General features: G+C 38.1%; 1 protein-coding gene across 38 annotated transcripts in view; it reads right to left on the bottom strand.

Annotated features, from left to right (window-relative positions):
• The window catches only part of Trpm (transient receptor potential cation channel, subfamily M), an 86,752-nt gene that overhangs the window by 23,181 nt on the left and 38,040 nt on the right, over window positions 1-25,531 (bottom strand). For 16 of the 38 annotated variants that reach the window (XM_089471035.1, XM_089471042.1, XM_089471044.1 and 13 more), the window contains exons 5-15: window positions 14,231-14,287; window positions 9,801-9,883; window positions 7,393-7,555; window positions 6,465-6,605; window positions 6,226-6,298; window positions 4,728-4,887; window positions 4,392-4,528; window positions 3,144-3,300; window positions 2,390-2,537; window positions 374-560; window positions 99-255 (exon numbers count right to left, since the gene is read on the bottom strand). In XM_089471035.1, the coding sequence (XP_089327161.1) occupies window positions 99-255; window positions 374-560; window positions 2,390-2,537; window positions 3,144-3,300; window positions 4,392-4,528; window positions 4,728-4,887; window positions 6,226-6,298; window positions 6,465-6,605; window positions 7,393-7,555; window positions 9,801-9,883; window positions 14,231-14,287 (1,463 nt within the window). Of the gene's footprint in view, window positions 1-98; window positions 256-373; window positions 561-2,389; window positions 2,538-3,143; window positions 3,301-4,391; window positions 4,529-4,727; window positions 4,888-6,225; window positions 6,299-6,464; window positions 6,606-7,392; window positions 7,556-9,800; window positions 9,884-11,735; window positions 12,734-14,230; window positions 14,288-19,573; window positions 21,507-25,531 lie in introns of those variants that run through there. The other 22 variants (XM_089471024.1, XM_089471027.1, XM_089471025.1 and 19 more) reach the window with 14 other exon arrangements.

Here is a 25,531-nt window from a genome sequence, read left to right as displayed (position 1 = left end):
ATACATGCGAATATATACATATTCATAGGCCATAGGCAAGGCAAGTGAATGGGAATGGGAATGGGAATGGGAATGAGAATGAGAAAGAAACAACTTACCCCAGGGTATTGGCCGGACCATGCTTTGTGTTGTAGAGCTCCTCGAGTCGGGGTATTGTTAAAAATTTCTTCATCGAGACGCCATTTTCCAAAAGTAATTTGACAAAATCGATTCTATCATGTTCGAGTGCCTGCATCATGGCCTCATCCAAAGCCCCTGCGGATACATATAATACAGAATTATGCAGAGATTGAATACATATTAGACATATTGAAGAGTGTATATACATATATATGTATGTATATCTGTTTGTATGTCTAAAGTATTGCTCTACCATTGGGCCACTCCTGTCCATAGACAAATATTTCACTGCGCGCTATGTCCACACGATTCCATGTCAATGCAAGACTCAATTGCTCTGGGGGACTGAGATGCTGCGATTTGAATAGAGCTGTTAGAATGGTTTGATCCAGCTCCTGCGCCTCGCCCTCCGGCTTTTCCTGTATGCGAAAGACCGTAATCTGAAAAGAGACAGAGCAAGAGAGAGGGAGAGAAAGAGAGAGAGAGAGAGAGAGAGAGTGAGTCAGAGACACGAAATAATGCCTTAAGTAATGCCTAATGCAAAAACCGCTAAACAAAAATAATGTTTGTCTAGCAGACGGGGCGGGCCGTAGAGCAGGCGAAGGCAGAGCCAAGCCAGTGGTCTGTCCTATTTGAAAACCAATTAAAATCTTAATAACAACCACAGCGAGATTCATCAAAATTCATCAGAAACTGGAGCAAATTCTATTTGCGGCATGCAAAAATGTTCGTAGCTGATTTAAAATTCATTAAACGTTCAATTGAATCTAGGGTGAGGCTCATTATTTTGCAGCACTTAATTCATGCTTAACTGTTCCCTAATTAAATATTTAAATCTCCAAAAGCGTCACAGACTTAAGTGCATTTAAGAATTGCTACACACACACACACACACACACATACATAGACACAAATATATAATACTCCAGGTGAAATGAGTTTCTCCACCATCTTTGATGCCTTTTTAATTGCTCAAAGTGAAAGCCTTTCGCCTGGCCATTAATCATTTATACTTTAAACTAAAGAAACTTTCTTTAATACAGTTCAGTTGAAAACACCTCAGTGCGCCTCATCATCTGGAAAAAGTGCTGAGGCAATGCCACCTGGCGACTCCTAAATATCTATAAAATATCTTTTACGATTCGCTTTTATGTCTTTACGCAAATATTTTTTTTTCTGCTTTTGTGGCTAAACAATTTAATATAATTTTAGCCACAAAAGGAATTGAAATATTGCGTTGCCAAGGATATTAGCCAAACATATATGTATATGAGGTTTACAAGCTGAGTAAGATGGGAGTAAACAAAAGGTAATAAAGTAGAAGAACAGACATATGCTAGCATAGGAGAAAACCTATAAAGTGTGGGCGTGGTTAAGGGCTGAGATATATGCTATGCATGTATTCTAGGAGTTTTGTTGAGAATTTAAAATAGTAAATTGTGAGAAACCTTTTTTATAACTAGTCTGTATATACAAGTAGTATATCAAAATATAGATGTTTACTTATTTATTTACTTAAAAGATATTGACAGAGCTAGAGACTTTATTTGAATAAATATTCTCCAACTCATACTTTTATATATACGTCTATATATTGTTATAAATGCCGTCTATAAATAACTAGCTAATTCATAGTTTATACTTTACCAACCTTACAGTTATAGTCTTAAAGTAATTTATTCGCAGCAAGTTGTGTCTATATCAAACAGCATTCATGCTGTAGAGTCCAATTAGACAGTCAAATAATGCAGGCTGTCGAAAGGTATTTGCTAAGCATACGAAAATCAACTTGTTAAGTTAGTAACACAGCAATCCATAGGGAGTTTGAAGCGAACTACCACAGTGAACTAGTGGCAAGGGTTGGCTGGCTTCGCTCCATAACTAAACAGCAAAAGTCACATTAATCAATGCATATTGATAGTGTGTAAATGCTTGTCCCATAGGAACTCATTCTAAGCACAGAAAATCTATATGTATCTATAAATATTGTGAAATTTGTAGCGGTATCCTTGACTGTATCTATTGAATGTATATAAGAAACTTAACTGTTATGCCTGTTATATAATTTTTAGATATTGTAAACGTAAACATATAACTGAATTGAATACAATTTAAATATGCTCTCAAGCAACTTCAAAGTTCTTCAACCCAAGATATGCTACCATACAGCCTTGCCGTACCAAGCAACCTCTCCTATTACAGGGCATCTTGAAATTTTACAAAAATTATTTTCAAAACCACCCACTCAATGGCAGACTGAAGTACTTACCAAATTCTTATTGCGCGTGCATTGCAGCAGCTCCTGGTAAAGTTTCTCCGCCTGATCCAGGCCCACTTCAAAGGTTTTCTGTATGGTTCCGATGAGATAATCACGCATAGATTCCAGCACGGGCTGCTCCTCGCCATCCGATGCGTACCTATAACAAATTTATGTACAGAAGTTCAAGTCGAAGTTAGAAGCAACTCTAGCGTCTAATTAAACACATTAAATTAAATGAAGCTGACGAGGGGGTGGCAGCGGGATGGCAACAAATTGTTAGGTAAATAACGGAAGAGCAGCAACAGAAAACAGACTGACAAAAAGTTTGTTGAAACCAATTGGGCTACGCCAGGCGGCGTATGCGTAATGTTGCGGGCCATGCGGCGTATGCGTAATATTGTGGCCAACATTTTGTCAGTGGGACCCGAATTTAAATAATTTGCCCAGAATGTCGTGTACTTAATGAACGTGAAGTTGCCTGCCTAAAGCAGTCAGACAGACACTAATAACAATATCAGACACAAAAGGCAGCAGCAGCAGGAGCAGAGGGAGCAGCAGAGGCAGCCGCAAATTAAATAAGAAAACGGGCAACAGCGGAAGGAAGTCGGCAGGCTCAACCTGCATGAGAACGCGCGTAACTAATTAAATTTCAACTAACTGCTGTTGCCTCATTAATTGCCTAGCTCACAATCAGTCGGATGTCAAAAAAAAAGAAGAAGAGATATATATGTGTATAAATAAATAACAATCCGTTTAAACTCACTTGTGCACAAAGGCCAACAAATCGGCGGCACGGCCGGAACCATCGCAAACAACAACAGGAACTGGAGGCGAATCCGTCACGTATTCGAGGACAGCACGTATTGTGTTCGTTCCGCCCTCAATCACCAGACAGACAACCGGCGTACTGGAATGTGTGACTGCAAGGGCATAAATAAATTATGTTAAATATATATATATAGGTATATGTATGTATACAGATATAATGTAGCTAACAAAGGTGCGAGTCAATGATATAATTCACAGCGAGCATCGCTCAGCTCAGCTTGCGGCTGTCTGCTAACTCAACCTAACCTCAGCATGATTTATGCAATACAATTGTCCACTCTTCAATCACAAGCTTTTTATATAAGGCAGTCATAATAATCATAATAATAAAAGAAAACAGCAACAACAACAACATCAACTACATCATCATCATAATAATAATCATCCATAGGCCACAGAGGAGAACAGCCCCATTACACATTCGTAATTTCATACTTACGTTTTGTACAGAGCTTCGATGAACGTACGACTGTTCCACGAGCTGAACGAATATATACATATATATATTGTAGAAATGAAACTTTTAACCTTAAGAAATGACACGAGCTGAAAGTTGAGTTAGTTGTGGAACTTTGCCTTGTCTCTTGCTCTACACATATGTCTATCTCCTTTTTACTATGCTTTGCTTTTCTCTATATCTGATTAAATGTGATTTTATATGAAAATATACATTTAAACAGATATATATTTAAGAAGAGCAGCAAAACTTAAAGTATATTAAAGCCCTAGCAGTTTACACCTATTTCTATCTCTATCTCTCTCTCTCTCTGTTTCCATTAACAAAATAGTATAAATGAAGAATAGCACTAATAGTACTCAATCCATCATTTCATGACACTTACTTCACCTCATTATAGTCTTCACTCAATCTATCCATCTTTCCCATATTCAAGTAAGATTAATCCTATGCTTTCAACTCTTATATTTGCACGTACCTAAGTCAGATTTAAGAGCCGTGCGGCTGTGTGCAATTTCTCTGCACAAGGAATGCAAACTGAACTCTGTACAATGCGCCTCAGGCAGCTTTTGTACGAGTTCTGGCTAAAAGCGTATTAATCTTTGCCACAATTTCTAAAGTTTCTTCCTCTTCCAGTGCTGAGTGCCTGCCTGCTTGCCACAAGTGCAAAACCAACTAAAACTGATTGCATATGTCCGCTTTGCGGATCTTTCGTCGGTAACTTACATGGATGCAGCTTTAAATTCGAAATGAATTTCTCCAGTTTGCGACGCAGAATCAATTCAGCTCCGTATTTGGCCATCGTGCCATTGTCCACGAGCAGGAAATACGCATGTCGATTGTTCAGCACAGCCAATTTTGATCTGCCAGAAGAACGAAAGCCAATCAAATAAAATATATCATGTAAAGTTTATATGTAAAGTGTCAGCTGAGTTGAGCCTGGCAACAGGTGCCACAAATTGCCAACTGAACAGCTTTAACAGGACTTCTGATATGGCCCCATCAAATATGCAGTGGATTGGGGGTTGAATTGTATATTTCTTGGTTTTTTTCTGAACCTACCTTGGCGAGCTAATGCTGTGGCAGGGCACCTCACGATTGTGACCCAACAGCTCATGATTGCGCTCCACAATGCCCCAGGGCGCAATGCCGATGCTGACCACGCGTCCTGTTCTCTGTTGCCCCTCCAGCAGCAAAGCGTCGCCCACTTGCTTAGTGACGCCTGGAAAACAATGAAAAAGGAAACAGAAAAAGAAAAAGTTAAGAACATTTCGTATCGAGTACAACTGACTGCTTGACACTTGTTCATAGATTAAATGGGGAAAAATGCTCTTGAAAGGACTATAAAAATATGAATCTTATGGTTAATATGGGAACGTAACATTTACCTATAAATATTTCAAATTGAAAGTTCGTTTCTTGAATAGTGGCGTTAATCTTTCAAAATATAAAAAGTCATTTTCGATTCATCATGTCCCAATGGGAGTCATAAATATTTTATTAGACAAGACACAAGTCATAACTAGGAAATGCTTTACATTCGTTGAGCGACAGACTTATAGCACTTATATACCCTCTTCACTGCTTGAACTGGCATAAAAAGCACAAAAAATACTTATAGACAATGTGAGCAACAGCAACAATGTCAAAAATGAATAAGTTTCTGTTACTTTTTGTGTTTTATTTTGCTTCTTTATTTTTTATTTTTTTTATTTTTATTAATTTTTTTTTTTTTTTTTTTTTTTTTTTTTTTGCCTTGAAGCCCAAGTACCTTGACTTTGACTTTCACTATATATAGAAAATATATATATATTTCTTTTTTTTGTACTATTGGTTTGAGTTCATAGCAGAGCAGCGTGTCTAAAATTTAATAACAGATGCAGCATCACAAAAGATAGCTGACAAAAAAAAAGGACGACTCTAAAAGTAAAGTTGAAAGCGAAGAACGAATAGCAGATGCGCTGAAAGAAAACTAGATTAAAGTAAGCTCAGATTATCCTGTTGAGAAACTATGCATAAATTCAGCATTAAAATAAATATAATAGATGTAGAATTCCACCAGAAAATACTCTTAATTTGTATACCATAATATTTTTATGGAATATATAGTTTTAAAATATATTAAATGAAAGCTGCATTTTAATTTAAAAATGGAAATCTTAAATATATCTTTTCTGATTTTGCAATATATCTTTTCTGATTTTGCAACTCGAAACCCTTTACAGTTTTCTATCCCAGCCAAACTCTTCAAAATTTCAATGTTCTCCCATTTGTTAGGGTATTTAGTGTCGCTCAGTTAATACGGAAACTGTGTGCAATCACTTGACTGCGCGATATCCGCTTGGGATTCTTATTTATTTAATTTTCAACTGAATGCCCAACTTGAACTTCAGCTCGTTATTGCTGTTGCTGTAGCGGGTTTCATTATTGTCTTGTCTAGGGGTTTTTTTCAGCTTCTTTGGCTCGAAACTTATTTAACTTTCGTTCAAGTTGACTTTAATAGTGTTGCCATAAAACAGATGGCTGTAGTAAAAAGTGAAATGGAATCCGAGTGACTCACCTGTATTGGTGCCGCCCGTGAAAATCCAAGCTCCCGTTGTTTTGGCCGCCTTTAACAGTCCTTTGCGTATTTCCTACAGAGCGGAATTTGAAATTTGAGGAATTTCTTCTTCTACTTTTTTTTCTTTTTCTTTTTTTTTTTTTTTTGAATCCCATTCAATTAGCGTGTGAAAGTGGACACTTGGTTTGCGTAGTTGAACGCTTTCACTTCTGCTTCACCTTTTGCCCTTTCTTGCTTACCTTTTTGAGCTTTGCCTGCAAATCAAAGTTGGCTTTGCCGCCCTGCACGGTGATCAAAAGTTTTGGCAATTCCAGATTCCATTCCTTCGTGAATAGCTGCACCAGCAGCTCCGGACGTGTATCAAATGACAGACGCACATACTGTAGATATATAATGTAGATATATATATATATATATATATATATCTGTATTCAAGCCAAGTTATTGGCAAAAGTTAAAGCCGCGCCTCCAGAGACACAAAGTGACTCGCAACAAATTTTCTTTCAAAGTGGAATATTGTTTAAGCCACGTGATATAAAAAGTCACTCAAACAGCTAGCTCAAGCTGGGTGGCCAGAATATATTCTAGTTGGGTAGTTTGGTAGACTTAATACAATGCTTAAGCAAAAATTTACAGTTTGTGTAAAAAGTAATCAAATTATTTTATAGGTAAATTTCTATAATAAATATTAAGCATATTATTTATTCGAGCATTTATAATTGAGTAATTGAGTATCTTAATTGCTTATGAAATATTGTTAACAATAATTTTGGAACAAAAATATTTTAATAATTAAAATTTGTATTTTTAGCCTGCTATTTAAATTTCGATTTTAATTACTCCATTAATAATATTGATTGATTGATTTAAGTAATTATTTTAATTTCTTTAGCTTTCATATATATACATAGATATTATTAATTTTTTTTTTTACATTTTAATTATATAAATTACTCAATTATTTATCTTATCCACTCAAGTAGTTATACTAAGAAAATTTGACTTTTCCATTTAATTAATTTCTACCTAAACTACTTATAATTACAATTTACAGATTAGTCACGCAAAATTACCCAACTAATGGATCCGAGCATAGTTCTTCAACTTGAGCTGCTGTTTTGTGAACTTCCATGACTCTAAGCAGGCTATGGGCTCCATTGAACTCACCTGCGCCTTGGTGGGATGTGCGCCACCTTGAAATTCAATTGTGCCGTACGCATCGGTGGGCTGTGGGCGTGTGTGCTTGGTGGGCAGCCAGGTGTCGCCGGGCGAGCCGCTCTCGATGCCGGCAATCGTCTGATGCGTAATCTGAGCCTGGCCGCAGCAGCATCTGTCAAACGCAAAAGAGTTGTTAATCTGCAGTTAAAGTCAACTTGCAACCGGATGTGGCACAAAGCCAAAAAGGAAACATCTCAATATGGAGATATTTACATATATATTTATATTGCTAGCAAATTAGTTGAGTGGGCGGATATATGTATGTATGTGTATATCTGTTATTGTTGTACGACGTGTTGATTTATTGTCAATATATGTGTTGTATAAATGACACGAGGCAGCACACACACACACATACACACAAGCATGCTTGCTTCCCACGCACATTATGGCAAGCCTCACGTGTAAAATAAACCGTTATTTATGCATGTGCGGCTCTTTTGTTGGCGCTTATTGTGGGTGGTCTTGTTCCTGTTGCTACTGCTGCTGTTGTTGTTGTTGTTGTTGTCGTTGCTGCTGTTGCTGTTGCCACTGTTGTTTTTGTTTACTCATACGCAAAGCTGTCACATTTGTCTGTCTGTCTGTCGCCGTCTCTCTCTCTCTCTCTCTCTCTTTCTCTCTCTCTCTCTCTGTCTCTCTCTATGTGTCTTTGGCCATAACAATAGCTTTGACTGAGGCACCATGTTTGTTTGCTTGTCATTTTTTTCGGTCTTCCTTCCTCCCCCTCTCTCTCTCTCTTACTTTATCTGCTTAGCTGCTCTTGGCATTTGCTCAAAAGTTTTCGCCCTGTTAAATAATAAATTTCAATTACAGCTAACTAATACAAGCCACGCATATGCATCCCTCAGTAACAATTGGCTAATGAATAAATCAACTGCAGTACCTGGCTTAACTTTGGCTTATCTGCCAAGGATACCCTAAAATTGACTCACGTGGGGTATGCTTCAACTTATTCCACATAGGTGAAATATCTTTAACATTTTTTCTTCTCTCATTCTAACAGTATATACACCTTTTCGTACACCTTTCCTCTCATTCCATATTGCTTCAGATGTTGTTGTCTCTCTCTTTCTGTTTATACCATTCTCTCTATTTTTTTATATACCTATTTTTCTCTTTGTCTATCTTTCTATCGCTCGATCTTTCTATCTCCATCTCTCTCTCTGTTGTTCTCTCTCTCTCTCTCTCTCTCTCTTCACCATTCTTTCCCTCCCTCTATCTTTCGCTCTTCGTCTCTCACTCTCTCTATCTCACCATCTCTCTATACGGCACCCACTTATCACTCACTATACATACAATTTGATTCCCCTCTTTACATATTCCACCAATCTTTTCTTTATAGAACTGATATACCCTTTAATTATATTTCAGCTCTTGAAATTAAATAAATCTGCAAATTTATGCGTGGCACATGCAACACGTGCCATCCTGCATACAATCAATCAAGCCATTTAAGACACGCAAAGCCTTGCATAATATTTAACACACTCACACTCACTCACTCACACACACACACACTCGCAGACAATTTACAAGCATGTGTAAATAGCGTAATTTATTTAGCCAGGACAAGAGAAGGTAAATGGCCATCTGTTTGGCAATAGATTTCAGTGGGCGGCCACCGAGCAATTGTCAACACAAATTGTCAGCGGCAACAATTGTAAGTGACTGCAATAACAACAACAAAGTGTGGGAGGCGACGGGGCGGATAGGCAAGTAAGCAGTGGAGGCGTGACTGGCGGAGTAGAGGGCACTCAGAGAGCTGCCAACTCAGGGCAGGCAGCTGATTGTGGGTTAAAAGCGCGTTGCCAAATATTTGACAAGCAGCTCAGCTGCCTGATAAGAACGTCAGTCGGGCAAAGTCATAAAGCCGTCATAAACTGTGCACACTGTACGTAACATTGAGCAAAACAAAAAACTTTCACCCAAATAAGCCGAGACGAGTCAGGCGCGGAAGGGCCAGACAGACAAGACAGGCTGGCAGGCAAGTTTATAACGCATTTATCTCAATTGGTTTAGAGAGAGCATCTTCAGAGGTGGGCGGGTTGGGGCGGTGAGTTGGTTTAACTGCCAGCCATAATAATAAACAATGAAATGCCAACGCCAAAAATGAAACTAAATACACAAATTCCCCCAATTCGTCTGTTCGTCTGTTCCCTCCCTCTCAGAATTTAACCCACTTTAAAGTGGGCCAAATACATTGCAGCAAACTGTTTTTTGATACGCCAAACTGGGTCACAACTTTCGAGCCAAATCGTGGGGGCTGTCTTAACTGCGTTAGTTGGGGCCACCGCTGCACTCCACTGGCTTAATTAGTAAATGAATCGCAATTGGATTTGCATCGCTTTGGCACTTACTTTGTATCGTCCTTTGGGCATGGTATAAACTTGATGCATTCGCGCTTCTGAAAGTTTGTCTCGATCCAACTGCGTGGCTGATGCTATATATATGTAGATATATACAGGGGATACAAGAATTTAATAAAATAAGAGGTGGAAAATTTGTATTAGTTTATTGTCTTGAATGGAAAAAATATTTTTGGAATTTTAATGGCACATCTACAAAATATTTAAATAAAATATATATAAAATATAATAATTTACATATATTTTATTTAAATTAGTTGATTTGCACAAATTGATGTATATAAATATATATCAAGTATATATGTATATATTTGTATTTTGTACAAACTTGAGTCTTGTTATACACTTTTAAAAATACAACTAGAATTGTCAAGTAAATAAAAATTCATATACATGTAGAGACTATATTGAGCTTTAATAAAAATTTCAGCTTGAAATTTTAGAAATTTTGTGAAGTTTTTTTTAACTATATTGGATCACTTCATTGTTTTTGTTTTTACTTAAGGAACTAAAAACATATAAACTAAAAAACCAATATACTCGTTTTATTTGCCCGAATGAGTATACAAATATATATACACTATAAGTTATCAGTGCTCCGTGAGAGTGAGTCTATACAAATTAGCTAGAGATCATGACAAATATTTAAAAAGCAATAAATAAAATGTTATAATTAAAAATATATATAAAAATATTTTAGTTTATATAATATAGATAAAAAACAATATTTATAGACAAGTAAAAGCTTGGCCATCGGGCTATATCGCTGTATAATACTCGTTATGATAATATAATCTTTAACTCTACAGCATATGTTACTCCATTCAATTATCCAATAAAATTTTTATTTCTCTTTACCTAAGTAATAAAATCGCTACAAAATCAGATAAAAAACTTCAAGTTTCAATAAAACAATAAGATTAATGCACTATGCAGATACACATAGCAGATAATAGCATGCTAAGTCAACTGAACAATTCGATTTTCATATCGAATCGAAACTTGACGCATTTGCAGTTAAGACGAAGCACAAGCTACAGCGAAAGCCATGCAGAATTGTTGCAAAGAACAGAGAAAAACAAAAAGTAAGCAAAGAAAGTAAAAGAAAAGATTCCAAATGGAAAAACTTGGTAATGGATGGCAAAAACTATTCGAGGGAGACTTAAGCGCAAAACGCGCGGCGCTAAAACTCGTAGCAAATGCAACAGTTGAAAAAGAAAGAAAAAAAATATATGAGTACGTTATGTAGGGCACGAACGGTTAGATACCCTGCAAAAATACTTGATGTTATCGGTGGATGTTTATCAAATTGTATCAATTTTGTTGGCTTGAGATATTATTTAATCCAGCCCTTGTTACGTTTGTTCTCTATATTTATTGATTTATGCTTTTGAGGTAAAAATATGTTGGAATAAATAGGTTTCATCAGATTCCGCCATATTATAGTTATTGATATATTCTAGCTCTCGGAATTTAATAAACAACTAAATATTATTATAATATTATAATATAAATAACTAAATATTATTATAATAGATTGCTCGCGTTATTCGATTCGATTAGTCGATAATTATCGAAACTCAGTATTCACCAAAATGTGCATTTAAATATTATTATTGTGATTTTCGAGTTGTTATACTAAAGCTTTATGTGATATTATACGTAGTAATATTATATTAATCTATATTTATCGCTCATCGATTTGTGTATCGATTTGAAAGCAAACCCATGCCGATACGCACAGCAACCCTAGCTTCAATATACCCTCTCTAATCACATTCCACCAGCGCAGGGTATAAATCAACATTTAAAGCCTGCCATTGTTGGCTAACCGACAGCATAAGACTGCGATTAGTAGAAGGGGAGGGGAGGGGAGCGATAGATTGAGTATTTGTGTTTACTATTGGCCGCTTCTATTTGAAGTACCTCCGGTGTTGGTTCTGGCTGCGCTCTGAGCAAATCACGCACATTGAGTATCAAAACTTTCGACAGCGTCGATGAGACGGAGGAACGCTTACGCAAACGTTGCCGCTTGCGAATGCCACGCGGCGTGCTGGGCAGTGCATCGGCTCCATCCACGGATGGAGCTGTCGTGGGCGGGGGCGTGGCTGGGCCAACAGGCGGCGTATTGCTGAAGCGACGCACTGTGGAGAAATCGCGCGAGATGCGACGCAAATATTTGTGAGCAGCGTGCGGCGAGTCGATAACCATTTCGAATTCGAATGCACTCGCGGAAAATGGATGTGAATATTTTCTGATTGAGTTTTCTTTTAATTGGTGTATTTGTTGTTGTTGTTTTTGCTGTTGTTTTGCTCTTGCGTTTTCACTAATTCGCGCTAATTACGCCGCGTTGCATTTTTTGCTTTATTTATTTTATTTTGGCTGTTTGTGAGCTCGCACGCGAATCTCAACTGAAACGCACCAGCGATGCTGCTAACGGGAACAGCCAGATGATAGAGCAAGTTGAGAGCGAAAGAGAGAGAGAGCTGTCAGCTCCTGATAAAACGCGAGTTATTTACAATGCACTATTTGCATGACAGCGAGAGAGGCTGGTAAACAGAGAGAGAGACCGAAAAAGAGAGAGAGCGTGTGGTCGAGAGGGAGACAGGGCGTAGGAGCTAGCTCTGAGGTTTTTTTTGTTTGTTTGAGGCGTTTACGATTGAGCGCTCAAATTAGATAAGCCTTTCTCGTTACACAGCCAAAAATAGTCCAGCAACAAGTGCGAAAACTCATAACCAGTGGAAAGGCTTAATACCCAGCTCAACTGTTAGAGATGGCAGCGTGATTATGTGAATGGAGTATGAAGCGTTTAAAGGAGTTTCTAAAGCTTTTATCAGACCTAAGATGTAATTGCAAAATTTGCAATATTTTACATACAGAATAATAGAAACTATTAATGAATCACTTAATTAATCGAGCGTTTAAATTAAATAATTATTTATAATCTAGCTATGCTTCATTTCATTTATTATTATCTTGAGCTTTTATTTATTTTATATTTTAATTATATTATTTATATTCTCTATAAATATATTGAGTTAATAATTTCTGAAGCTTTTACTCATATTTATGATTCATCTATTATTTTTAATAAATATTTATTTAAAAAATGATTTAAAGTTCTGCTTGGTTACTATAATTATTTAATTTACATATTTTTTATCGCATTTTTAAGGCATTTTCTAAATATTTAAATATTGTATATATTTCAATCAATTTATTTAGTCATTTAACTTGTGTTTTCATTGGCAAATCTAATCAGTTGGGTGTTAAATTCATTTCCCATTTCCTTGCCACGACACGAGCTCATCTCTAGCCGCTCACGCTTTTACGCTCTGACATTTTGGCGCTGTGTAGCTGCGATGCATTCGACTGCAACAAATCAATTTGGCTTCTGAAAGTGTGTGAGTGCTTTTGCTGTGTTTGTGTATATGTGTGTGTGTGTTGGCCAGGAAGTATGCAGTTAATGCCATTACGTAGAACAGCATCAAACTTGAATTTAAATTTCTATTTTTAGTCACTACGAAGCCGTCTGAGAAACGAGTTAAGCTTAGTTGGGTAGAGGAGCTCTGATGGCCAAACCAAAATGCATTTAATTAAAATGAAATTATGTTGCCTTTAGTGTCACTTGAGCATTTTCTGTCGGGCATAATTGATAAGGCACAGTGTGAGCCGGGCTCCAATCAAAGGGAGCAATTAATTAGTCAAATTTGACCGAATATTGTCCAATTGCAATTTAATAGGGCGTAAATTAATTAAGTTTGTGGCCAAGCTGAAATGAGCATAATTAAATGCACTTTAAATTCATTTGCACTTCTAATAGACGATGGCACCAGGATGAGAATTTCATTTGATACCTCAAATCATAATTAATTTGTAAAAGTTATTTAATTAATTTCAATTTAGTTCTTCAATAGAGTCTTTAATGTATTTACTTTGTACTTAGTAGGTAGTTAGAGCTTTTTTACTTAAAACTATATTTAAATTTAAGAAATCTTCCAAATACACTATATTAACTAAATTCTATGAGTATTTTAAAAACAAAACTTAAAATAAGCAAAAATAGACATAAACTATATAAGAAATTGTATAAAAAAACTTATATAAACAAAGTTTTACAATACCTAGAAGAAGAAGAACACAACATCAACTACATATACAAAGAGATATATATATATGTATACAGAGCAAACATAAATACAAATCAAAACAATATTTAAAGCAATTTGTACAAACTGAACAGACAACAGATTTGTGATTGATTGATGCGAGAAGGTACAGTGAAACATAGGCATATGTGGACAATTATAATAACAAACAAACAAACAGCAGCAAAGTGTTTAAAAATATAAAAAACGAAAAAGAAATTGAAATTGAAAATCAAGATTGAAATTGAAATTGATATGTTTGATATAGCTTACCCTGGGCACAGTTATATTTATCAGACCCCAACAGATTTTTTTCAGTCCCCATGGTATCTTTAATATGTGCGTGTGTTTTTTTTTTTTTTTTTTTTTTATTGATGGGACATATATACAGCAATATATATTTTTATTGTTGTATACGCAAACAAAATATTGACATATATATTTTTTTGATTGATTGATGCGTGATTGACAGGTCATATTTGTTGTTGACGTTATTGTTGTTGTTGTTGTTGTTGCAAGGTGCATGACACACACACACACAACAAGTTTTTCGAATAGTGTTATTTCGTGGTGAAGTAAAAAAATATGTGAAAAAAATATATATTCATAAATAATTAATATAAAAAAATATTTTCAATATTTTTCGTGTGTGTTAAAAATTTGAAGAGAAACTCCAAAGGAAATGTACAAAATTTTTAATTGAAGCAAAGTGTATATAGAGTAGTTGTATTTCAGTGTTAAAGCAAAGAAGAGAAACATTATTGTACTTGAATTAGTTGAGAGTTCTGTCAACGATATATATATACATATATAGAAATTGCTCTATTAGTATTATTATTGTTATTATTATTATTATTATTATGGTTATGATTTTACTTCAGGGGCAACGCATTTTGTCTGTTGACCGATCGACTTACTACCAAGACCACTTTGCCGTTTGACTGAATTTGCGACTTTGACAATTAAAATTAAAAGTAAATTAAATTAAATTTTTTATTTTAACTAATTAACTTTGTGTTTAACGCAACTTTAACTTTACTAAAAGCGTGAGCAGATTTTTTTTCAAATTACGTGATTATGATTAAAGTTGGCTAAAAGTTCGGAGCCCAAAAGTATGCTTTAAAATATTTTATAGACTTTATGGACTTTTCGGCGCACTTATGGAGCATATAACAGGTGAATACCCCGTATTAAATGTTTCTTTTTTGAATACATACATATATACTACACAAAACTTACTTATGTATACTTAAAACTTTTTAATGTCCAATAGAGCTGACGAAACTGCAGCGAAGGGAACTGATAGATACCCTGTCTATATAGCAAACCGCTCATATAGAAATTATATTAAATATGTTTATAGTATATATACCATTTCTACTGTTTCTATAGGTTAATAACATAATATTTTACTTTATTAAAATAAGAATTATAGCTGCTAGATACGCATATAGCCATATATATGCTTTCATATCATAATAGCGAAAGCAGATCAATAAATGCTACGAGGGTCAACTATTGGAACTAGCTGTTATATAAAAAAAACTTTATATTTTTTTTACTACTCTATTTGCACTCTACACCTATTGAATATGCTCACTTGTTTATTGACTGCGGGGTATTTTTAAACTCAAAAAAAGTTGACACTGTGCCAAGCGCAGCTGCAAAAACAAACTGCAAAACATAAACAGAGACTCACCTACGCATATATAAAAGAAAATGAAAATACATATACATATAAACAATGTGAAGAATTCATTCCCGTGAGGACTTTCATGATGGGGATATCATCATGAGCTCATATACTACTAATTTCAAGTTTACCAATGAATTCTAAATAAAATACAATATATATTATTCATTCTCGTCCTTTCTTCCTTTCAAAAACTTTTCAGACTCCCACAGCCACTGGGACAACTAACTTTTGTCGCATGTGTGGCACATGCAACATGTGCAACTTGTCAAAGCTAAAATTGAGTAGGTGTGCTACACTTGGCCCAGCTCTTCAAAAAAATCCCTACCTTACCCAACCCCCTACCCTCCTCAAACAGTTTAGATTTCATTGCTGCAGCTGAAATGCGACTGCGGTTTGTGGCATTGTCTAAGTGCCGCATGCAGTTGCACCAACAGTTGCCACAGCAGCATTTAGCACCGACTGCCACGCCCACACGGCACTAAGTGGAGACTCTCCACAAGTATTTCAATTGCCGCCACAAGCACACAAACACACACAAAATACATCAACTTGGAATGTGAAAAATCGAGTGCCTGCAACTGCGCAATACTCGTTCAAACTCAACAGGTTTTCCGAAATGGGATTTCCGATTTCGTATATATATCATGTAGAGAAAGTTATTCAAACGAAGAATAGTTATTTGCTTCAGTTAATTCCATTCATTCATTTTCATTCCACACAACAAACCAATATACCCCTTTAACTACCCAGACAAGGCAAAAATGACAAACACAGTTAGCTACACATTTTGTGGCAGGGCAACAGAGGAGCTTAGGTAGCGCCACGCAACTGCTATCAAAATCGTTGACTGCTGCCACAATCAAACTTGCCATTGCCACCAATTGTGGCAAATGGAAATTGCAGACAGCCAAGGCAAACAAAATGGGAACTAATGCAATATTTGTTAATTCAATTCAATGTGAATTTTAAGCAAATAGAGAGTGGAAACAGCTATATCATATTTCACGCGCTCAAATATACATTGGCATATCTATATTATATTTTCTGACCACTTATTGTTCATCTACCATAATTATTTACAGCTATTTCGCTAGAAATGCTATTTGAATAAAATGTGATTTACCGTGCAAATATCTGAATAATAAAATTCAAATTAATTATTCAATAAAAATGATTCATTTAACACCTCAGTAAACACGGAGCGAGAATAACCACAAAGGTCAAACAGTAATTGTTATGGGCGTGTACAATGAGGCTTTGCATACCCCATAAAGCCGTCTATATCCTGAATGTGCGTATTGAAACAATGGCAATTGTCAGCTACTATTCAAATTAATATATATCTATATAATTTTCAGTATAAAAACCGTTTCATTAAAAACAAATCTGACGCTCTACATTATAAAAATATTAAACTAAAAATGTGGTTCATAATATTACTTCCTTTACTTTTTTATTAAACTTCATTTTTTCATACATCTCTTATAGTACAACTATTGAAACTAATTCTAGATAAGTTCGGAAGCTAAGTTATATTTTATATATTCTTATATGTATACATCTTATGTGATAATACACTATAAATTTCTAAGTTGATTGACAGTTTACAAATTATTATAGTTTTAATTATCCCTTCGAATTAGCTACAATCAATATTGTATATAATAAAGAATCTTCGTTACCCATTTTGACATCCATTTTAATTCTAGGAATCTTCACATATCAAACGATATACCCCACTCACACAATAGTTCCAGGATATGCTTTTTTCGACATTTTCGCCCGTGGCGCAACATAATGTCAGTATATATATACCACACAATGTGACCAGACTGTCCAGGCATGTGGTCACATTAGCTGCCCCATTTAAAACTCAAGTACAGTATCTTTTTATTATTTCAAAGAACCGACCAGCCCTCCCGCCCCGAACCCTACGTACCTATAGCCCCGCCTGCCCCAACCCTTGGGCTGCCCATTAAACTAAAAGCTTTGACATTTTATGTGCGCCCGAGGCATAAAAATGAAAAGTTTTGAGTGGGCGCAAAAAAAAACAAGTGCACAAAAACAACAGCAACTAAATAATTGAGAGCGAGAGAAATGAAAGAGAAGACAACGAGAGAAAAGTTATAACATTTGAAATTAATTAAGAGCGAAGCAACAGATTTAATCAGCGGAAAATTTGCATCGCGCGCTTGATTAACTTCACAATTTTGCATTATTATATATAGAGAGATATATGTATGTATGTATGTATATATTAATTGAACTTTCCAGCCTATATGCATTCAAGCCAATTATGTTTGCTGGCAGTTCGAATTTGTTTCATCTAAAAACTCAATTAGTAACTTGTGGCTGCAGTGCCACACGAATAACAAAGCTTAACACCTACAACAGCAGCAGTTTGCAACATTCCAACTCTGGTCACATAACTGTATGCGTGTGTGTGTGTGTGTGCAGCCAATTAAAATCGGTCAAAGCCATGCGTTAGCCACAGATGTGCTGATGCTGCTACACAGGCCAACACGATTTTATAGCCAAATAATTGCACATTATTTCCAAGAATTTCTTCACTTTCTCCATTTCTACGCTTGCTTCGTTCTAAAGTCCATCAGAAACAAATTTGCATAAACGCAGTTGATATATTTGCACTGCTTACAAGCAGTTCAATATTTGCGTACATAAGAGATGCGTCAAGTGGTTCAAAATAAGTTCAATTGACTGTGATCAGTGAGCAGTGAGTGCAGTTCATTTGCGCAACATGAAGAACAAGTTCTATTGAACTGAACTGCTGAACTACTCAAACAACAAAGTGAACTCTGTATGCCAGCCAGCTCTAGCGCAAATGTACACAATTACACACACGCACACACACACACATACGCGCACATGATCTCACCAATTACAAAAGTTTCTCTTGAGCTTAAGAGAGCGGAATGAAAGTTTTAGCAAGTGCAATTGGCTTATTAGTGGCTTGCACGAGATAAATTACGTTCTTGAGTGCCAGAAGGTCTAAAGAGTACCTGTTTGCCACACATATGGCAGAGGCAGGCAGAGCAACAGCAACTGTAACGAACGCAGCATACATATAAATCAGCAGCCAATTTGTCAACAGCAGAAGCGCAGCCTGATTGACAGTTGCCTGGCAACAAGGAAACCAGAGAGCGGGAGAGAGAGAAAGAAAGAGACTATGGTAAGGACGACTGCAGCAACTGCAGCAGCAGCGAAAGGCCCTTTTACTTTTACATAAATTTCTATTGCGTTTAGCTTGGCTTACTGGCAACATGGCAACAGGGCAACAGGGCAACCGGGTCAACTCAATAAAACTTACGCACCAGCATAAACTCCACTTAATATCCACATCACCTCAGGTCGTGCATAACGGTAAACCTCAACTATTGCCCAGCATCTTGCCTCGCTTGCACCAGCAGGTTGCTCTTGTTGTTCTTCTTGCCATTTCAGCTGCTGTCGTCTGCATCGGAAGTCGTTAAAGTGGAAAATTGAAAGTGAAGCTGGCGTCGCTGATGAACTGCATCAGAAGCAGCGACAGCAGCAGCAAAGGCTTCCACTGATGGATCAGCTAGACTGACGGACTGCAACCGCATTGAATGCAAGTCAACTTTAAAGCTTTTAACACGCTATGAGCGTAAATATACAATTTACCGCTAAAGAGAGCGCAGTCCACACACAAGCAGGGAGAGTAAGTGAGAGCGGGACGGCGAGTGCTGATAGCGCAAGTGGTGGGAGCGCAATAAACAGCTGCTGATTAATGCTCCCAAATCGCTCGCGTCGCTCGCACTAATTACGCGTCAATAACAACAACAATGCAGCGAATAGCTTCAAGTCAATAAATTCAGTCAATTAAATGCAATATACAATTGCGATCAATGAAAAATGTTTAGCTGAATAGATTTTCTACTTACAAACGTCCAATTAGTCAAAAAATACATTTTGCAGTTGCTTGATTCACTAAAACTGCAGCCGCAACCGCAGCCGAATAACTATTTTCTGATACACTTCACTCAATTCACACATAAACATCAAAGCGCACGAATCGTTTAACAAAACAAAACAAACAAATTAAACGAGGTAAACACATGAAGGAGAAAACGCAAAAGAAGAAAAAAACGCAAAAATAATTCACCCGCTTTAAAGAACTTCACTCACATGGCGCCTTCGAAGTCGCGGCGAGCACTGAGTAAACTTTTTTTTTTGTTTTGCTTCCCCTCAAAACCGCTCAAACTGTTGTAAGGTGGCCTTTTTGCCCACCTTACATTTTTGGCATTATAGCGGTCGAGGGTACAGAAATTTGTAGTGAGTAAGTTAGCATTAAGACATATTTGTAGTGAGTAAGTTAGCATTAAGACATATTTGTAGTGAGTAGGTTAGAAGTAGGCCATATTTTGTAGCAAGTAAGTTGGTTAGTAGGTTATATTTCGTAGTATGTAAGATAGTGAATGGAAAAGAAATGAATTGGATTATAGTCGTTAAGTTTATATTTGAATTATCGATTGTTTTGTTAGATAAGTAAGTAGATAAAGGTATCATAGTCGTTAGCTTTAGATAGTAAGCAAAATTCAAATGAGTGGGCGGGCACGCGATCAGCAATGCAACCATGCAGCTCGAAAGCTCGCGGTGGTGAATTGCATTGCTGGTCGCGTGGTGAAATCTGCAGAGCGCAAGGAAAGGCTTGAAAGCTGCGCGCAGATTTGAATTGGTTTTGAGCACTCAACGCGAACGGTCGGCATTAGAGAAGATAATAAACGGATAGGCGAGGGGTAAGAAACACGAGGTAATATGGAATAAAATGTTAATGTATTTAGAAATGGTTGTGTTCTCATTCGTAGTTGATTTGGTAATAATGACCCACTAATAATCTTAACATTACTAACCGGTGGTTAGCACGAGGGCAATCCTGTGCGCCAGACGGTCAAAACTCTGGCACACAAAACCGCGTGGTCTGGAGTGAACGCCGGCGTCAACGCTGGGCGTTCCTCGATCTGCGGTCCACCAGTTGTAGTAGAATAGCCCCACTAACATCCCGCTATGCGCCTTTGTAGCCCCGACCCCAGCAATCTGGAGTGCGTTTAGCCGCGCCACTCGATCGCTGCAGCCATCCCACGTGCAAACGTGTGGGGGCGTGGTCGGCGAGTTCGGGCTGCGTGGCCATTTAATACGTAATAACTCCCCCATCCTCTCCCATTTCTCTAACTCGTAGTCCCGTAGTAATTTACAAATGTCTTGTAAGTTGTGGCCCTGGGCAGACTGAGGCTCTGACCCCGGCTGGAAAATTCTAACTTTACAAGTGGCGCCCGAGCAGGGACCTGCGGGGCCAGAGAGAGTGTGGTATACGGGCGGCGTAAAATCCCGCCGGCATACCCAAATAGAGGTTATGGTAAAATTGTTGGTGGCGGTTAATGTGGACAGAGTAGTGGGCATGTGAAAGTGAATAAAAGGAGGGGAAACTAAGAACATTCGCGAAAAGCGTGAAAATTTAAAGCGAATATGCCTTACGACGGCCACGGGGTCGGGGCAAAAATTTCGAGAAGTGTCAAGTGAAGAGAAGAAAAAGTACAGTGCGCGCGCAAATATTACGCAGAAGCGTAAATCGAATACGCATATGCATAAGCATATGCACGCGCGGGGGCAGCGTCGCGAACATTGCCGAAATCCAGCGAGAGAGAAGAGAGGCGGCCGAAGAGAGGTGGTAAGAGTGTAAAACGAGAGTAAGTGAAAAGGAAGTTAAATTGTGAAGGGTATTAGCGCACGCACATATAAGCGTGCATAGATATGTGTATGTATGTATGTGTATATATATATGTACATATATATATGTGCGCATTTGTCTATGCGCGCATTACAAGATATTCACCACTAATTTTTACATGCACATATATATATACATATACATGTGCGCTTTATTAAACGTGTTGCTATTCACTCTCTCTATGACAATTTTATATGCGTGTGTGAATAGTGAAGGGTACTTGGCGAGAGAGTGAAGAATTTTGTGCATAGGCGAAAGGGTAAGCATGCATGTGTATATATGCATAGGTGCAAGCGAGAAGGCCAGTGCAAATGTATAAATATGTATGCGTGAATAGATCAAGAGAGTGAGAGAGCAATCGGTTGAGCGTAGGCGTGTGATTGTGCGCATATGACACTGAGTGAATTTTGACATAGATGAGCTTGCGCGTGAAAGAGAATGCATGTGTGATTAAGCGCATATGACGTGAGGCGATTTTGCTAATGCGCATATGACATGAGGCGATTTTGTCGATGCGCATGTGACACTGGGCGATTTTCGATGCGCATATGAGATGAGGCGATTTTGATCGTGAGAGTGGACAGTGGGCCGAGACCAGTGAAAATAAAATAAATAAAATAAAATAAAATAAAATAAAATAAAATAAAATAAAATAAAATAAAATAAAATAAAATAAAATAAAATAAAATAAAATAAAATAAAATAAAATAAAATAAAATAAAATAAAATAAAATAAAATAAAATAAAATAAAATAAAATAAAACAAAATAAAATAAAATAAATAAAATAAAATAAAATAAAATAAAATAAAATAAAATAAAATAAAATAAAATAAAATAAAATAAAATAAAATAAAATAAAATAAAATAAAATAAAATAAAATAAAATAAAATAAAATAAAATAAAACGCACTGGAACGGAGCGAAGCGGAACACAGCAAGGTTAAGAAGACAAAGCGAAGCCAAGTCAAGTGGAGATGAAGTGAGGCGATATGAGATAAAGTGAAGAGAAAATGCAGCAAGGAGAACTGAAGCGGAGTGAATCAGAACAAAAGCGGAGTAATAAAGATAAGAGTAAAGGGAGATAAAATAAGGCGGAATAAGTAGAGACAGGAAAGTCGAGTGAATTAACCAGAGTAAAGAGAAGAGGAGTAAGCCAAGTAAAACGGTAGTGAAAGCAGAGCAAGTTGAAGCGAACAAACTAGGATAAAGGGATAAAGTTGAGTGGGATGAGCGGACGGAAAGTGGGAAAAAAAAAAAAAGGGAAGGGGAACAAGATCAATTAAGAAGTAAAATCGAAAGAGAGGAAAAAAAAGGAAATAAAACAAAATAGATTAAGAAAAAACGAAGGAAAGAAATAAAACAAAATAGATTAAGAAAATAAAGAAAACGAAATAAAACAAAATAGATTAAGAGCAATAAAGGAAAGGAAAATAAAATGAAATAGATTAAGAGAAATAAAGAAAACGAAATAAGAATAAAATAGATTGAGAGAAATAAAGAAAACGAAACAAAAAAAAAAGAAATAAAGAAAAGCGAAATAAAGCAAGAGAGATTAAGAATAATAAAGAAAGCAAAATAAAGATAAAAGCGAACCGAGAAAGGCAAAGAAAGAGAAATACAGTAAATTGAGAAAAATAAGGAAAAGAAATAAAAGGAAGTACATTAAGGAGAAGAAGATAAGAGAGAGTAAAATAGATTAAGACGAATAAAGAAAAGTAAACCAAAACTAGAATAAATGTAACATAAAATAGATTAAGACAAACAAAATTGTATAACATAAGGAAATTTGGGAAAAAAAAAGGAAAAAAAAAATATTAATAAATATATAATAATAAAGAAAGGTTAAAAAAAAAAAAAAAAAAAAAAAAAAAAAAAAAAAAGAAAAGAAAGAAAAGAAAGAAGAGAATAAAGAAAGAAAAGAAAATTTTAGTAAATAATGGAAGGAGCAACACCCCACATTTCGGGATTAAGCGTCGGCTGGGTTTACCAGCGCTGCAAAGAGGAACTGATAGCGGTTGCACGAGATCTCGGCCTTGACGACGAGGGCCGCGTGGAAGATTTAAGAAAGAGATTGTCATCCTACATCCAGGGCGGTGGCTATTCGGCGGAAGTCAAAGGGCGACTGACTGAATGGGAAGCACGTTTCTCTTCGGGAGGCGCGATGTCGAGCATGGGCAGCCGCGCATACCAAAAGTCAGAGCCCGACCTACGAAAGATCCAGGAGAGCGGTTCCGCTTCGACGGCGCCGCTGAGGCTTAGCGTGCCGACGGCGAGCAGCATGGCTGGGAGCCGGAGGGACGAAAAGTCGAAGGGATCTGGCAATGGAGGCGAGATGAGTGTTGAGCGTCGGCCTCCAGTGTTCTCACCGCCACCAGAGAGGCACCCGCCGTGGAATATCGCCGAGCAAGTCAGGAAGTGGGGAATGAAGTATGACGGTCGATCGGATCCCCTCGGTTTCATCGAGATCCTGGAAGAGCGAGCCATAACTTATGGGATCGAGTTGGACAGGATGCCGAGGGCACTAAGCGAGGTGTTGGTAGACAAGGCGGCCAAGTGGTTCCTGACCAGTGGGCTAAGAAATGTGCCCTGGTTGGAATTTAAGAAGGAGTTCTTGGACTTCTTCTTACCTCCTCAATACCTCGAGCGTTTGGAGGACCAAATCCGGGCGCGCCGGCAACGGGAGGGCGAACCTTTCAAGGACTACTTGATTGAGCTACGCCTCCTGATGCGACAGGCTAGATACAGCCCGGCCCAAGAGTTGAACAGGGCTTACGAGAACGCATCCCCGGAATACAGACTGTACGTACGGAGGCACGATTTCTCGTCTCTATCGCAGCTGACCCAGATGGCGGCGGAGTTCGAGAACGTGAGGAGTCAACAGAGAGAACAAGGAAGGAAGGCTACGGTGGAGACCGGCTGGCCCAAGCCAGTGGAGGCGCGGCAGAATAATCCTTTCCGCGCAAAGACATCTGTTCCCCGATCTGGAGGACAAGTTGAAGGGCGGACGGAGACGCCGGTGGCGACGCAGTCGGCGGAGGCAACTAGCCGGATGATGTCACAGGATGCTGGACCCAGGCCAAGTCGAGTTTGTTATCGATGCGCACAACCTGGACACTTCGCGCGAGAATGTCGTAACGCGCCAGTGTTGTTCTGCTGGCGTTGCGGGCAGCAAGGCCGGACTGCGAGGGAGTGCTGCGAACGAGACAGCTCGGGAAACGGCCAAGGGCGCCCTCCAAGAGAGCGGAGCGGCGCCAATTAAAAACGGAAGATGAGGAGAGGAACCCGCTCCGAGTGAAGGAGTGGAAGATCGTCGCGTCGGTAACGGTCGGGGGTCAAAGGATGACTGCCACGATCGACACTGGAGCTACACGCAGTTTTGTTAGTGAGGACTGCGTGCGCCGACGGACGATAGGGGGCGAGCGTTGCCAAGTGGAGTCGCGGATCAGGCTGGCCGATGGATCAGCGCTGGACGTGACGAGAATGGTGAAAACTGACGTAAGTCTGGCTGGAAAGACGGCGGAAGCGAACCTGCTAATAATGCCGACCATGCTAGACCATGTCATCCTCGGCATGGATTTTCTATGCGCCATCGGCGCTACGGTGCGTTGTGGCAACGCGGAGCTGGAAATGAGGATGGTGGACGACGTGGGAGAAGGGGCGTCGCCACCGAGTGAACGAAGAGTAGAGAAAGGCAGCAGCGGCTTTGGAGAGCAAGGCCAGCTCACTAAAGTATATGTGAAGGAGTCGGGCCCAGAGGTGTCGCGCGAGGCCGCGACGTCGATGGAGGATCCGAGGTCGGCAATCACGGTGTCGACAGTCGGCGTTCAGGAATCGTCGAGCCAAGGCGCACCGCCCGACAAGAAAAGAGGAGAGAGGAAACAGGGGAAGAAAAGCAGAGACAAGAGGAAAAGAATGGAAAAGGGAACGCCGGAGGAGAGACTTAGAGGGAGTCTCCCAGCGACAAGGAGAGATAAAAAGGACAGAAGCGAGATAATGGAGGACAAAAGGGGAGCTGAGCCTCCCGCGAGAGTTGTAAAACAGAGCGAGGACTTGAGGAGCGGACCCGAGGAGTGGTCGCCGGAGTTCAAATCAGTCGAATTAGAGAAGGAAGG

This window comes from Drosophila arizonae, chromosome 5 (assembly GCF_054131065.1).
Source record: "Drosophila arizonae isolate 15081-1271.41 chromosome 5, UAZ_ARI_1.0, whole genome shotgun sequence".
NCBI classification, from domain to species: domain Eukaryota; kingdom Metazoa; phylum Arthropoda; class Insecta; order Diptera; family Drosophilidae; genus Drosophila; species Drosophila arizonae.
The sequence above is the reverse complement of the archived record's forward strand: the minus strand, read 5'-3'. Positions and strand labels throughout refer to the sequence as shown.